At 34.9% G+C, this 14,797-nt stretch overlaps 1 protein-coding gene across 2 annotated transcripts in view; it reads left to right on the forward strand.

Annotated features, from left to right (window-relative positions):
• Positions 1-14,797, forward strand: part of FBXO11 (F-box protein 11) — a 99,996-nt gene that overhangs the window by 60,029 nt on the left and 25,170 nt on the right. For both annotated transcript variants that reach the window (XM_073791374.1, XM_033838575.2), the window contains exons 2-3: positions 14,126-14,253; positions 14,394-14,478. In XM_073791374.1, the coding sequence (XP_073647475.1) occupies positions 14,126-14,253; positions 14,394-14,478 (213 nt within the window). The remainder of the gene's footprint in view (positions 1-14,125; positions 14,254-14,393; positions 14,479-14,797) is intronic.

The raw sequence follows: 14,797 nt of genomic DNA on the forward strand, positions 1-14,797 counted from the left end.
CCCTAACACTGACTTTTTGACTGCTAGAAAGTTACTCTCTCTAAACCTCAGTTTCCACATTTCTAAAATGGGAATAGTAGTATCAACCTTATAGGATAGTAGTAATGATGAAATAATGTTTGTTGATGACGTGCCTGCTTCATAATAGGTACTTTAGTAAAAGTCTATTTATTTATTATTTAACTAATAGCTATTATTACTTCCTAGCTTGGTAAGTCATCTTGTTTGACTCTGAATGACATAAAGCTTTGTCAAAAATCATCAGTCCTGAAAGGGTAAATTGTTGTCATGATTAAAGCAGTTCACAAATATGACCAAGAAAAAAAAAGGAAACTTTAAATAAGAGGGGACTGGTTAAATAAATTTAACAAGGGGCTGATAACATAAATTATGGAACATTTTTATTCCGTAGCCGTTGGAAAACATGTTTCAGAAAGAAATTTTGTGACCTGTATCATGAACTATATGTTCATGATATATGCTCATGATATAATGAAAATAAAAAAGCAAAATACAAACAGTGCGTACAGTGTTTCAGTTATGTAATTTGTATAGAGAAAAATAACTTGAATATTCTGAAATATTAATGGTAATAAACTCTGGGTGATGAGATTTTAGTAACTTTTTCCTTTTGTGTTTTTCTTTATTCACATTTTCTAAGTGAACTTTTTAAAAATTAGGATATAGTTGATGTACAATGTTACATAAGTTTCAGGTGTACAACATAGTGATTCACAATTTTTAAAGGTTATATTCCATTTATAGTTATTATAAAATATTGGCTATATTCCCTGTGTTGTACTGTATATCCTTGTAGCTTATTTTATGCATAGTAGTTTATACCTCTTAAACCCTCACCCTTATCTTGCCCCTCCCCCCTTCCCTCTCCCCACTGGTAACCATTACTTCTCTGTATCTAAGTCTGTTTCTTTTTTATTATATTCACTAGTTTGTTTTATTTTTTAGATTCCACATATATGTGATATCATACAGTATTTTTCTTCCTCTGTCTGACTCATTTCACTTAGCATAATACCCTCAAAGTCCATCCATGTTGTTACAAATGGCAAGATTTCATTCTTTTTTATGGCTGAGTAGTATTCCGTGTGTGTGTGTGTGTGTGTGTGTGTGTGTGTGTGTGTGTGTGTGTACAATATCTTCTTTATCCATTTATCTGTCAGACACTTAGGTTGCTTCCATATCTTGGCAACTGTGAACATTTTTATAATTAGGGAAAAAATTGTGACACATACTTTAAATTTGTGGCAGAATCATTGGAATAATATTATAGCCTCCTAAAATGAAATGATCAGTATTCATTTTTATCAGTGGTCAGCCTTGGCATTTGTGGATTTCACCTTGTGTTTTCAGCTAGTCAAGAACTATTCTAATCACTCATCATGAGAAATATTTTGTGTTAAGAATCATTATTTCTACATTTTAAAGGTTTTTTTTGAAGGTTGAGTTGGATAATATAATAAAGGCCTCTAGCTAGAATTTGAAATATATATATATATATATATATATATTTTTTTTTTTTTTTTTTTTTTTTTTTTTTTTTTTTTGGTGGTACACGGGCCTCTCACTGCTGTAGCCTCTCCTGTTGCGGAGCACAGGCTCCGGACGCACAACCTCAGCGGCCATGTCTCATGGGCCCAGCCCCTCCGCGGCATGTGGGATCTTCCCGGACCGGGGCACGAACCCGTGTCCCCTGCATCGGCAGGCGGATTCTCAACCACTGCGCCACCAGGGGAGCCCTGAAATATATTTGGAGTGCATCTTGCTAACTTTCAGCATCCCATCTCAATTATTTTAATAGCTAACATTGGAATGTTATCTCTGCCAGGGACTGTGTTAAGTATTAATCTTCACAAAAATTTTATGAGGTACGCACCATTATCTCCATTTTATAGATGCACTGAAAATCAAACAGGTTAAGGAACTTGTCCAAGATTGCACAACCACTAAGCCAGTATTCTAACAAAGAGCTAAACAGTCTTTCCAGAGCCTGTATTCGTAAACATTGTGCTATGCCGTCTAACATGTAAAATAAAATATCAAAATGTTATTGATATTTACAATACAAAAAGATCTAAGGAGATACTCATTATGAAAATAAAGGGTCTGATGTATATGTTGTGGTATTTTTATATAAAGTCAACTCATTAACACTTCAAATAAAATAAGACATGAAAAATTATGATTTCATTTTTTAAAATTCTTTAACATTTCCAAAAGTATATGTTCCATTTATAGTATTCTTTTATATGCTAATGCACTCCTAGTGATAAGTGTATCCAATAGTATTTCTCATGACTAATGTGTATTTAGATAGCACAGTGGTAAAGAGTATGGGGCTCTGGAGCTAGGCTGAGTTCACATTCTGCCTCTGCTTCTTAATATTTTGTGGCCTTGGGCAAGATGTTTAACCTCTCTGTGCCTAGTTTTTTCATCTGTAAAATAGGAATTATATGTTCCTCAAAGAGTTGATATAAGGATTCAGTTAGTTAATTCATATAGAAAACTTGAAATAATAGTGCCTGCACATGGAAGTTTTCAGTGTTGGGTACGCTAGTTTGTAATAGTACTATTATTATTCCATTTACTATCATTATCATCATCATCTGTATTGATTATATAATAAGCTTTTTTGAGACATCCAAGTTACATTTTGTGAAAACAAGTAAAAACATTGTACTTGGAGTCCACTGAGCTAAAAATTATTTTGCTACCACTTACTAGCTTTCTAACCTTCAGCATTTCACTGAACCTTGTGGACCTCAGATGACCACTAATAATATCTTCCCTGTCATCTGATCTTTTGATCTGTAAAATATTGCTAGAAATCATGCAGTCTCAGAATTGTGGTCTAACTATGGAACTGTGAAAGAAAGAGAACTGATGATGCTTAGTCTCTCGGTCCATTTTCCTTCTTTCATTTAAGTAGTTGTGTGAATTTACAACAAAGGTTAAGCATTTAATGCTTGTAAGAATATAATAGCCTTATTCTCATTTTGACCTTCATACTTTACTCTCCTGGCTTTCACTACTACTTTTCTATAAAACTAAACTAATACAAGGCATTTCTAAAATTGTCTAAATTTCATGTGAAAATAAAACTAGGGACAGGCTAAATTGTTTCCTTTTAAGCTGTGTGCATGCATGTGGTGATTTGTGTGTCCTATTTTATACTTTACTAACACCTTAAGTGCTTTTAGTATGGCACTTATTATATTGCTTCAGTTATTTGTTTACATGTCTAGCTTCCCTACTAGATCAAGTCCCTCAATGGCAGATTTTTATATTCATAGTGACTAGCAAATAGATGAAAATTAATAGCTTTTAATTAATGACTTATATGAATCTTATGTTAGCCTTAATTAGGTTTGTCTTAATTATTGATTTGGGACCATGGTCATTCTGATCTTGAATTAATGATGCACTTGATATTCTTGTCATATCAGCTTCTACTTTGGATGTAATGATACTTTTGAATTACGTTGCTTCAGTTATTTGTTTACATGTCTAGCTTCCCTACTAGATCAAGTCCCTCAATGGCAGATTTTCAATTTTCCATTGAACTTTAAAAATACTTAAAATTTATGAAAGTTACTTTAAAATAGTTTTTATTGTTTGATAAAATAGAAAAGAATGATTGTGTTTTATGAATTTTGTCACTTTAGGAAATATTGAAAATGCAAAACTGGAGGTAAGATACGAGAATAGAAGAAAGAGTTTTAAAATGTTCCATTTGCGAGGGAGGCTATTCAATACTCCTTTCCCTGAAAGCAGTGGGAGAAAATGTCTTAGGAGAACAGAATGTGATATGTAACAGGAAAGAATGAAGATAAAGCTAAGCTACTCCCAAAGGATATTAATCCTTGAATTAGTAGTTGTCAGTTGATATTCTTTTATTTTTTATCAAGCTAGAGTATGAATTCTTGTCAATTCAGGACCCACAGATACATTTTTATATATACAGTAATGATAATTTTGACATTGCTAACTATCCACTTACATCATATGGCTAATTCTCAAGAGTTGGATGACACATCTGCCATGAAACACCAGTATTGTACCATATATAAATAACGACAGCTAATCTACACTTTCTGAGTCTCACTCCTACCAGAGTATATTTTCAGAGTGGCAAAATTCTCTAATTTTTTATCTCCAACCCAAATCACTCACTGGAGCCTGAGATCAATATATTTAGTTTTGTTGAGAGTCTCCACGTGAATGTCCCACAGCTTCCTCAAAACTCAAAGTCCAAACCTGGGGACTTCCCTGGTGGCACAGTGGTTAAGAATCTGCCTGCCAATGCAGGGGACACGGGTTCAAGCCCTGGTCCGCGAAGATCCCGCATGCGGCAGAGCAACTAAGCCCATGCACCACAACTACTGAGCCTGCGCTCTAGAGCCCATGAGCCACAACTGCTGAGCCCACGTGTTGCAACTACTGAAGCCCACACACCTAGAGCCCCTGCTCTGCAACAAGAGAAGCCGCTGCAAAGAGAAACCCACACACAGGAACGAAGAATAGCCCGTGCTCGCCACAACTAGAGAAAGCCTGCGCGCAGCAACAAAGACCCAACGCAGCAAAACAAAACAAAAGAGAAAACTTTCTCATTAAAAAGAAAAATCCAAACCTTTTTTTTTCCCTCCACATCCCTGTCTTACCTACAAACGTTCCTTCCTTATTAGTACATGGCACCACCATCCATTGGATTGCCCAAATCAATATTATTCTTGGCACCATCCTCTCCTCCACCCCACCCATATCCATTCATTCACCAAGTTTTGCAAATTTACCTTGTGAATATATCACAGATCTATTCAGTTCTTTCATTTTTATTACCATAGTTCAAGCTATGTTCATCTCTCCATTGTACTACTCCATAGTATCCTAATTGGCCTCTTGCCACCAGTGTCATCCAATTATCTATCTATACATTGTTCCGGTAATCTCCCTAAAACACAAATCAGAACATGTCACTGTTCTATATTTAAAGCCCTTTAGTGGCTATCCTTGGCCTTCAAGATAAAATCTAAATTCTTTAAAGTGTTAGTAGCACCCTTCGTGATCTGGACCCTGCTATGTGATACAGCTGTATGGACCAACGTGCAGTTCTTTGAGACTTCTGGAGGTGAGCACCTTCAGGTCTTCACTATTCCTTCTGCTTAACTAACTCCCAGTAGTTATCATCTCACCTTGGACCTTCTTCAAGAAACCTTCACTAATATCCCAGCATCATACCCTAACAAAGATTGGATTAGATATTCTTGTGTGTTCCCATAGTACCTTCTGCTTATCCTTTTTACAGCATATGACATACTGTATTATTATTGCCTGCTTAGTTATTTATGTCTCGTCTAAGCTCTTGGAGGGTAAGTACAATATTCTGTTTGGTTGCTCTGTTTTACCAGTACCTCACGTAGTGCACGGCACATTCATTCATTTGTTCTTTTTTTTTTTTTGGCTGCGTTGGGTCTTCGTTGCATGCAGGCTTTCTCTACTTGTGGCGAACAGGGGCTGCTCTGTTGCAGAGCATGGGCTTCAGTAGTTGCGGCATGTGGGCTCAGTTGCTTAGTTGCTCTGTGGCATGTGGATCTTCCCAGATCAGGGATTGAACCCGTGTTCCCTGCATTGGCAGCCAGATTCTTAACCACTGTGCCACCAGCAAATATTTGTTGAACATCCTTTATGTCAGCTTGGAATGAAGAGTGGTCTAAATTTTTTCTGTTGAAATGAAGCCTTGTTTGAGTTTTCAGTAGTTCTTTATAATATCAAAGATGGCTTCTAAAGACTATTATTCAGTGGTCAAATATATTTTCTTTGACCAGTCTTAGATAATCCCTATAGTTCATGTTGTGGTGAAAATTCAGTAGAATTATGTGCGTGTATATGTATGTATGTGTATAAATAATAACTGAATATGTTAATGGAAGTATAGAGCAGTATCCTGAATAGTTAAATTTTTTAGAGTTTTTAACAGTATATAAAATACAATTATAAATATCTGATTATGTCAAGTCAGACTTTTAAAAAGCAGTTTTTTATAATAGCTTTACTTCTGGGCTCCCTCCCTTAAAATATTTAAGTTTTTAAAGTAAAATATTTAAGTTTTAAGTAAAATATTTAAATTAAAATGCATTTAAGATAAATTTTTTTCTTGATTTCAGTTTATTCATGGATTTTTTTAGTAGTTGGAAAAAAGCTGTGGTAGTTCCGAACTGTGTTAGAAACAGTTGTCAAGTGTGGTTCTTTACACTGTGAGACTGGGAGCTGTTTCTAAACACACAGTTACTAGCACAGATTTGCCTAAGTTTCCAATCTGATCTCTGGCTATGGGTAAGTAATGTGGAACTCATATAGATTTGTGGGGGGAAAAACTTCTAGACATTAAATTCCATAAACTACCCTTTATCTTTAGGTTAGTCTTTAAACCTAAAGTGTATAGACTTTAAACCCCAGCCAATCAATAGTATAATTTTTTGTACATCTTTGAGATAGTTAAAAGGCTATGTAAAAATTAAGGTATTCTGCTTAAGGTGTATAGACTTAAGTCTCATCTTTTGTTGAAGTGCATCTTAATATAAATTTTCAGTACTATTTAATATCAGAGATTTCAAAGATTATTTTTTAGTTAAATAAGCATGCTTATTCTCCAGAAGCCTTTATCCCTGTGGTTCCTATTGGTAGTGAAGACTCTAGTATATTTATATAGGATTTGTAGTAAAATCTAAAAATTATAAAATAAATTTTGACATTATGTATATATGTGGGTATAACATCCCTTTAAACTGCATGATACTATTTATCCTTTAAGAGAACTGATAAGAATTTAATAAAACTGTGTATGTATGTGTGTGTACTATCCAATTAGGGTACCCACTAGCCACATGGGGCTATTGAGCACTTGAAGTATGGCTTATCTGAATTTGAGGCATACTGTAAGTATTAAAAATACAGAGCTTTAGTATGAAAAAAGAGAATGTAAAATATCTCATAATTTTATATTGATTACATGTTGAGATAATAAATTTTAGATAAGTGGGTTAAATTTATATTAATTTCACTGATTTTTTTTTTTAATATAGCTACTAGAAAATTGGATCACATGCTGTTTCTATTGGGCATCTCTGGTTAAGAACTTTTTTTCTAATTGTTTTTCTAATTGAAAACTACATTTTCTGTTAGTTATGGTTGAAATTGAACATTTTTGGTATTGAGAGTTATTTTTTATTAGTCTTAGATTACAATTTGACATTTGAATACTGGTATTCCAATGTTAGATGTAAAAGTAAAGGCTATAAAGTTAAAAAATTTTTAACAAAATATTATTTTGAGGTCTTGTTTTTAGACTTTGTTGTTAGAACAATACCATAACCAGTCCTTCATGATTTCTTGGTTCCCGATTGGACACAGTTTGGCAGCTATCATAGATCTTTACTTTAGTTATTGTATAATTTATTTAACATTTTTTTGTTCGCTTCATATGTGCCAAATCTATCATAATTTCAGGAGGGAACAAAAAATAATGGATATGCATGTAAATGAGTTTGCAGAGTTGGAGGTAGGAAGAAGTGAGCAGTTCCTGTCTGGCTTTTTATTTTCTGTAAAGTAGTATGTAAGGTCATCTTAGTCTACCACTAGTGATGGTTTCTGGGAAAAACTCCTTGAATTGAGTAAAATTAAAGAGTTCTTGATGGATAAGAATCAACATCTATTCAGCCGTTATTGGACACTAAGCTGAACATGGAGGAAAAATATAAAATAGGGACCTTGCCCTCAGAGCTTAAATTTTGTTAGGAAAATAACGGTGTATGCCAAAAAAGTAAAAAACAGATAAGGCAGCTGTAATAAGGTAAAGAATATATGGTGTATATACAGTACTATAGGAGTTCAAAAGATGAAGAGAGGGCTTCCCTGGTGGCGCAGTGGTTGAGAGTCCGCCTGCCAATGCAGGGGACACGGGTTTGTGCCCCAGTCCGGGAAGATCCCACATGCCGCGGAGCGGCTAGGCCCGTGAGCCATGGCCGCTGAGCCTGCGCGTCCGGATCCTGTGCTCCGCAACAGGAGAGGCCACAACAGTGAGAGGCCCGCATACCGCAAAAAAAAAAAAAAAAAAAAAAGATGAAGAGAACACTAGTGCCTAGAGATTGTTTTTTGTGTGTGTGTTTTGGGTTTTTGTTTCTTCTAAGCTTTCTCCTTTTGCTTCTTATTTAAAATAGTAGCCAGATGATCTTTTCAGAATGACCCCTTTGTAAAAATACCTTCTGGCACTGTATGTAATTTTCAGAACAGTCAGTGGTAATTTATTATGAGAGCTGTATAGAATTTAGCACAGATTCTTTATCTCAGCACAAGAGTTTAATACAGTTACTTTAGAACTGAGCTTTGAGTGCTTTAGAACAGGACAGTGTTCTGAATAAGAAGTTGAGGTTACTGTGGCATTACATGATTCAAATCATGTAGCTTCATGTATTTATTTGGTGTGAACTTCAGCTTGCACCTGAATTAACAAGCACCTTCTCTTTCCTGTTATTACCTCTGCATTCCTTACTTTTCAGTCCTTACTATTTGCTGTGTTGATGGTGAAAAGGAAAGATGGTGGTGTCTGGGTGGGTATCTGTAATAGTGAGATGTATAGGTTTTAAACAGGAGTGGGATTAGAGAGAGGGCTGTATAGGATGAAAAGTTTGAGCATGTTCTTTTGAGTGTTGTAGAAACTGACTGACTACTAGCTGCATGATAAACCAAGATGATAGAAGTATCACCCGCACGTGCATACACACTGCAAACATATAGAAATGTAACGCAAAACTGTAAATGCATAGCTAAACTCTGAGGAAGAAAAGAAGGAAATTCCCAGGTGCCAGGTATGAAAGAAATCAAATCAAAACCTTAAGTGGGAACTGGTGCTGCTGTATAAAATAGTACAGGCCCCTTTTGGTCCTGGATATATGTCCTAAGAAGTCTGGGGTGGAATTTTAGTGGAGAATGGAGATTGGGCCTTTTCAAAATAGAGCTAGCTCTGAGACCCAGTCATGCAGCCTAGAACCTGAAAGAGCTTTCCTAATTGTACATAGATTTTTTTAAAGTGACCAATGATAGAACAATCTAAATGAGAATATAAAATAAGTGTGTATGAAATGACTAAAAGGATAAAAAAAGGAAATGAAGCATGATGAAGTAACAGGCCAATATGAAAAAGAAACAGACTCGAAAAAGAAAATCAAATTACATTCAGAAATTAAAAATATAATCTTGGAATTTGGCTTTAGATGGATTAAATAGCATATTAGATATTCTTGCTTGGCTGAAAAGGAAAGAAATATAGCAATAAATGGTTAAGAAGAACTAAATCTAAAATATAATGACCCAAAATTAAAAAGTTGAAAATACAAGATTGGCAAAATGCTAGGCTGATACAAAACAAAACAAAAAGCTCTTAGAAAAATATTATCAGGCAAAAACAGATTTTAAAGGCAAAAGTATTATTAAGGATAAAGAGAGCCATTGCATAATGATGGAAAGGAATAATTCACTAGGAAGATATAATAATCTTGAACCTTTATGTCCAAGTAATATTATGTCAAAGTATATAAAGCAAAATTTTACATACTAAAAATGGACTACTTACAGGTAGTGGGAAATTTTAGCACATTTCCTTCAGAAGCTGACAGATAAATCAGACCACTGCTACCACCACCCTCCAACAAAAGTAAAGGCATAGAATATTTGATCAGTACAGTTAACAAACTTGATATTTTAGATGTGTTTAAACTTTACTCTCAAAAAATAGAATGTAGATGTTCCTTTCAATCACACATGAAACGTAGAAATTAACCACATATTAAACTACAGTGGGATGACTCACAAATACCCAAGCATGTAACACCGGCTATATTTTCTGACTACAGCATAGTACATAGAAAACTTACTAGGTTTTCCAGGTTTCATTTGAATAATATTTAAATGGAATAATAATAGTTAAAACATTTATTGAACACAGTGTGAGCCAGGCATACTGCTGAGTGGTTTGCACATGTTATTCTATTTAAACACTTTCAGCATCCCAGTGAATTGTAAGATAGCATTACCATCTTTACTAGTGAGAGTATTTAGGTGTAAAAATGTTTATCTGCCTAGGACTTCCCTGGCAGTCCAGTGGTTAAGACTCCAAGCTTCCACTGCAGGGAGCGTGGGTTCTATCCTTGGTTGGGAACTAAGATCCGGCATGATGCAGGGTATGGCCAAAAAATTGATTTATTGATTGATTTTTAAAAGTTTATCTGTCCAAGGTCTGGGGTTGGGACAAAACCTCTGTTTTTAAATACACTGTTAAAACCTCCCATCTTTTAAAAACACCTTTATTATCAGAAAATATAGCCAGATAGAGAAGCTCACATAAATATATAGTTTATTGAATTATTGTTAAGGTTGGTATTGTAATACCAATAGATCAAGAAGTAGAACTTTACCAGCCACTGCAGAAGCCTTTTATGTGCCCCATTCCTTCCCCACAAAAAGCATTTTTATGATAATCATTTTCTGGCTTTTTTCTTTGTAATTTTAATACTGTAGTGTACATTTTTAAACAGTATGCTTTAGTCTTGCTTATTTTTCCCCCATTTTTTCCCACATAATTTGTCAAAGAAACTGGTATAGTTTAATCTTCTAGAATTTTTAACAGGTTTGATCAATTTGAGATTTGATGGTTTTGGCAAAATTTTGTAGGTGGTGGTGTGTTCTTTCATCATATATAATATCTGGTGGTTTTTCTTTTTGTGATATTAGAACTATTGATACTCAGTGGTTATATCCATTAACTCTTTAGAGATTGCAGATTTTAATTTTTTCTAATTTTATTATTTCTTCTTCATTTATTGCTGGAATGTTTCTGTAAAGAAGCTTCCCCTCATCTAATAGTTACCTGGTAGTTTAGTTTATATAAGAGAGGAAGAGTAAATGTTTTGTTATTTCCTGTTGTATAGCAGTTTTCAAAACGATGAGTTGCTTTTCACTAGCATCTTTCAAAGTAACCTTTTTCCCCCTTTTTTTTAAGTGTCATAAACTCACAGATTTAAATATATTGCTTTTGGTTCTTTTCAGTTATCCTTACTGATGCTCAAATTGTCCCATCTTTGGCTAGTGGGAGCTTCTTCAAGTTGGCTCTCTTCCATCATGGAGTTTATATTTTAGTAAATATATGCATGTATAAGCATATGTATATGTATTGCCTTGAAACACACACATATACTAAACACATTGTTCTGTATATTTTGGGTTTTATACTTCCTGTATATTGGAAATAGTTCCTTATCTGTTCTGTATAGAACTGCTTTATATTTTGTAATGGCCACATCGATAGTATAGCTATACCATAGTTTTTTTAACAAACACTTACTGATGAACATTTTGATTGTTACCCAGCAGTATTATAAACAGTACTGCAGTGAATATCCTGGTACTTACTACTTTGCCCATGTGTGTGAATATAGCTGCAGAATCAATTCCCAGAAATGGAATTGTTAAGTAATAATAGCTATTGTCAAATTGCTCTCCTTAAAGCAATTAAGAACTGGTTTTTTGCCTCATACTATCCTTTGATATATAATACTAGTATGTGATCAAACTTTTTTATGTATATAAATTTGTTTCTTTATTTTTGGCTGCATTGGGTCTTTGTTGCTACATGCGGGCTGTCTCTAGTTGCAGCGAGCGGGGCTGCTCTTCGTTATGGTGTGCGGGCTTCTCATTGCAGTGGCTTCTCTTGTTGTGGGAGCATGGGCTCTAGGTGCGCGGGCTTCAGTAGTTGTGGCACGCAGGCTCAGTAGTTGTGGCGCACGGGCTTAGTTGCTCCAAGGCATGTGGGATCTTTCCGGACCAGGGCCCGAACCCATGTCCCCTGCATTGGCAGGCAGATTCTTAACCACTGCACCACCAGGGAAGTCCTGTGATCAGACTTTTTGATCTTTGATAATCTGCTTTGATAAAAAAAATCTCATTATAGTTTTTATTAGTATTTCATTTGTATTTCCTAAATTATGAATTGTCTGTTCGTGTCCTTGGTCCAATTTTCTATTGAATTGTTAGCCTTTTCCATATTGATTTGTAGCACTCATATATAATAAGGAAATTACCCTTTCGTGACATGTGTTGCAAATATTTTTTCCTAATTGTGTTGCTTCTTTTGACTATGTTTATGGTTTTCATTTTCCAAGCAGAATTTTTAAATGTTAAAATACTACTCAAATTTATTAGTTCATTTTTAACAATCCAAACTTAAGAAAGAGTTGAGAAGTACAGTACAAAGAAGTGTGTGTTTTTTTTTCTCCCTGAACCCTTCAAGAATAAGTTCGCAGCTTTTGTCCTGTCACCTCCTAATACTTCAGTGGGCATTTCCTACAAACAAAGATATTCCCTTAAATGACCATACTACACCTATTAAAATCAGAGAGTTAACATTGACACGTTACTGTCTTTAGACCCCCCATTCAAGTTTCACTAATTGAATGAATTATTTCACTGTTGTCTTAATAACCTTTTTAGCAAAAGGATCCAGTTCAGAACCACATGTTGCGTTGAGTTGACATTTCTTTTCAGTATCCTTCAATCTGGAACAGTTCCTCAGGCTTTCCTTGACTTTCATAACTGACAGTTTGAAGATTATTCAAAACAAATTAGAACAAGAATTTGTTCTAATGTTTCCTCATAATTAGATTTAGGTTATGCATCTTTGTCAGGAATATCATAGAAGTGATTCTGTGATCTTGTATGCTATCAGGTGACACACGGTTTCAGTTTGTCCTATGAATGATGTTGTTCACTTTGATCCCTTAATTAAGACAGCATCTGATTGGCATCTCTACTGTTAATGGTTTTTCCCTTTCTATTTAATCAGTATTTTGTGGGGGAGGTACTTTAAACATCTCCTTATCAAACTTTCCATTTATTCATTTATAGTAGGATGAATTTATAGGTTGCTGTCCATTCAGTGGGTTATAATCCCTTTACTGTCATGAGTTTTGGTACTTCAGCATAATTTTGCTAGTGGGTGGCCATTCAGGCTGACTTCAGTGTTCTTTTGACATGTCCTCATTACTGAGCACTTTCTTGTTTCTGCCACAAGATACTCCAGGCTCATTCTGTATTTCCCTCAGCCTAGAATCAGCCATTTCTCCAAGGAGCCCTTACTCCTTTTATAGAGAAGTATTCAGAAGCAAAGATCCAAATGCTAGTCATGCTCATTGCTGTTGGAGTGGCATTGCTTCCAGGCTTTGTCAGTGAACAGAGCTAGGGAATATACGCGTGTATAATCCACACATTTTCAAACATCTGTAACTATACCTATTTCTATATCTATCTATCTTTTAAAAACAATGAGTTCACATTGATAATTCCAGTCTAACACTGTAAGATTTACTCTAGCTTTCTCTTTTTTAATATTTTAACTCTCTTCTCTTTCAGAAGCCTGGCTTCCATTTGATCAGTCCCTCTGTTGTTTGTTACCAAGCTTCCGGTTCCACCATCCCCTCTCCTGTGCAATGCCCTTCTCTCCCTTCTCTGGCTCTGACTCTCCATTCCAGGCCACCTTCCCCCACATGGACTTCCTTCTTAACCCCTCTTGAGCTCCAACACTGTATGCCAGACCACTCTCTGCATGGATGCCCTTTTTATCCTACTTGGTATCTGATACCCTATACTGAACTATCCCTCTCTTTTGACACCTTTCTTACCCCACTTGGACTCTAACCATGCACTCACTCATCAAGTGAACATCCTCCTCACCTTTTTTTTAAATGCCTTCCAATTTTGTGTCATACCTTGAAAGAGCTTTTCCACTTTAACATTATAAAAAATAATTTTGTTTTCTCCTAGTGATTTTTATTTATTTATATTGTATTTAAGCATATGGTCAATTGTGGAATTTATTTTGAAGTAAGAAATAAAGTAGAAATCCAGCACTTCTCAGATGGTTATCCAGTTGCCTGGAATTTTGTATAAAAACTGTATCTCCCCCCAAAAAAATGTATAAAGTTTTTAAAAAGTTACTGAATTCATAGAGCTTTTTCTTAAAAATGGGTATCATTTTTCATATTGTTTTTGTTTATAACAGATGATGATGTACCTGCAGATATGGTTGCAGAAGAATCGGGTCCTGGTGCACAAAATAGTCCATACCAACTTCGTAGGAAAACTCTTTTGCCAAAAAGAACAGCGTGTCCTACAAAGAGCAGTATGGAGGTAAATTCAGTGTAACTGCTTTTTTTGTGTGTGTAATGAAGGAATTGTTAGGAAACAAACAGAAAGGGGACCGTCAGTCATTTTTTAGATGTAATGATTATGGTAAAAATATTTGCTTAGTTTTCATTTTGTTTTTAAAGGGTGCTTCAACTTCAACCACAGAAAACTTCTTTGGTCATCGTGCAAAGCGTGCCAGAGTCTCTGGAAAATCTCAAGATCTATCAGGTATTTCCTATGGAAAGCTAAGAAATAGGGTCAAATAATTTTTATTTTTTGATACCAAAAAATTAATATCAACTTAAATGTAGTTTATTTGTACATTTGAGATTGAGAAAGTGATTATTACAGAATAAACATGAGAACCGTCACCTTCTCCATCTCTGATTGTAATTGTATAAAAATCCTTTTTGTATATTTAGTGTAGCCAGTTTTTGAAATGGTGCATACTAGCTAGCTAAAAGAAAGAATACTGTCAAGATAAAAGAAAATAAATGTGTGTCGTCTATGAAAGCAAATGCTTATAAAATGATTGTCAAAAAATAAA

This window comes from Tursiops truncatus, chromosome 14 (genome assembly GCF_011762595.2).
Source record: "Tursiops truncatus isolate mTurTru1 chromosome 14, mTurTru1.mat.Y, whole genome shotgun sequence".
In the NCBI taxonomy this organism is placed as follows: Eukaryota; Metazoa; Chordata; class Mammalia; order Artiodactyla; family Delphinidae; genus Tursiops; species Tursiops truncatus.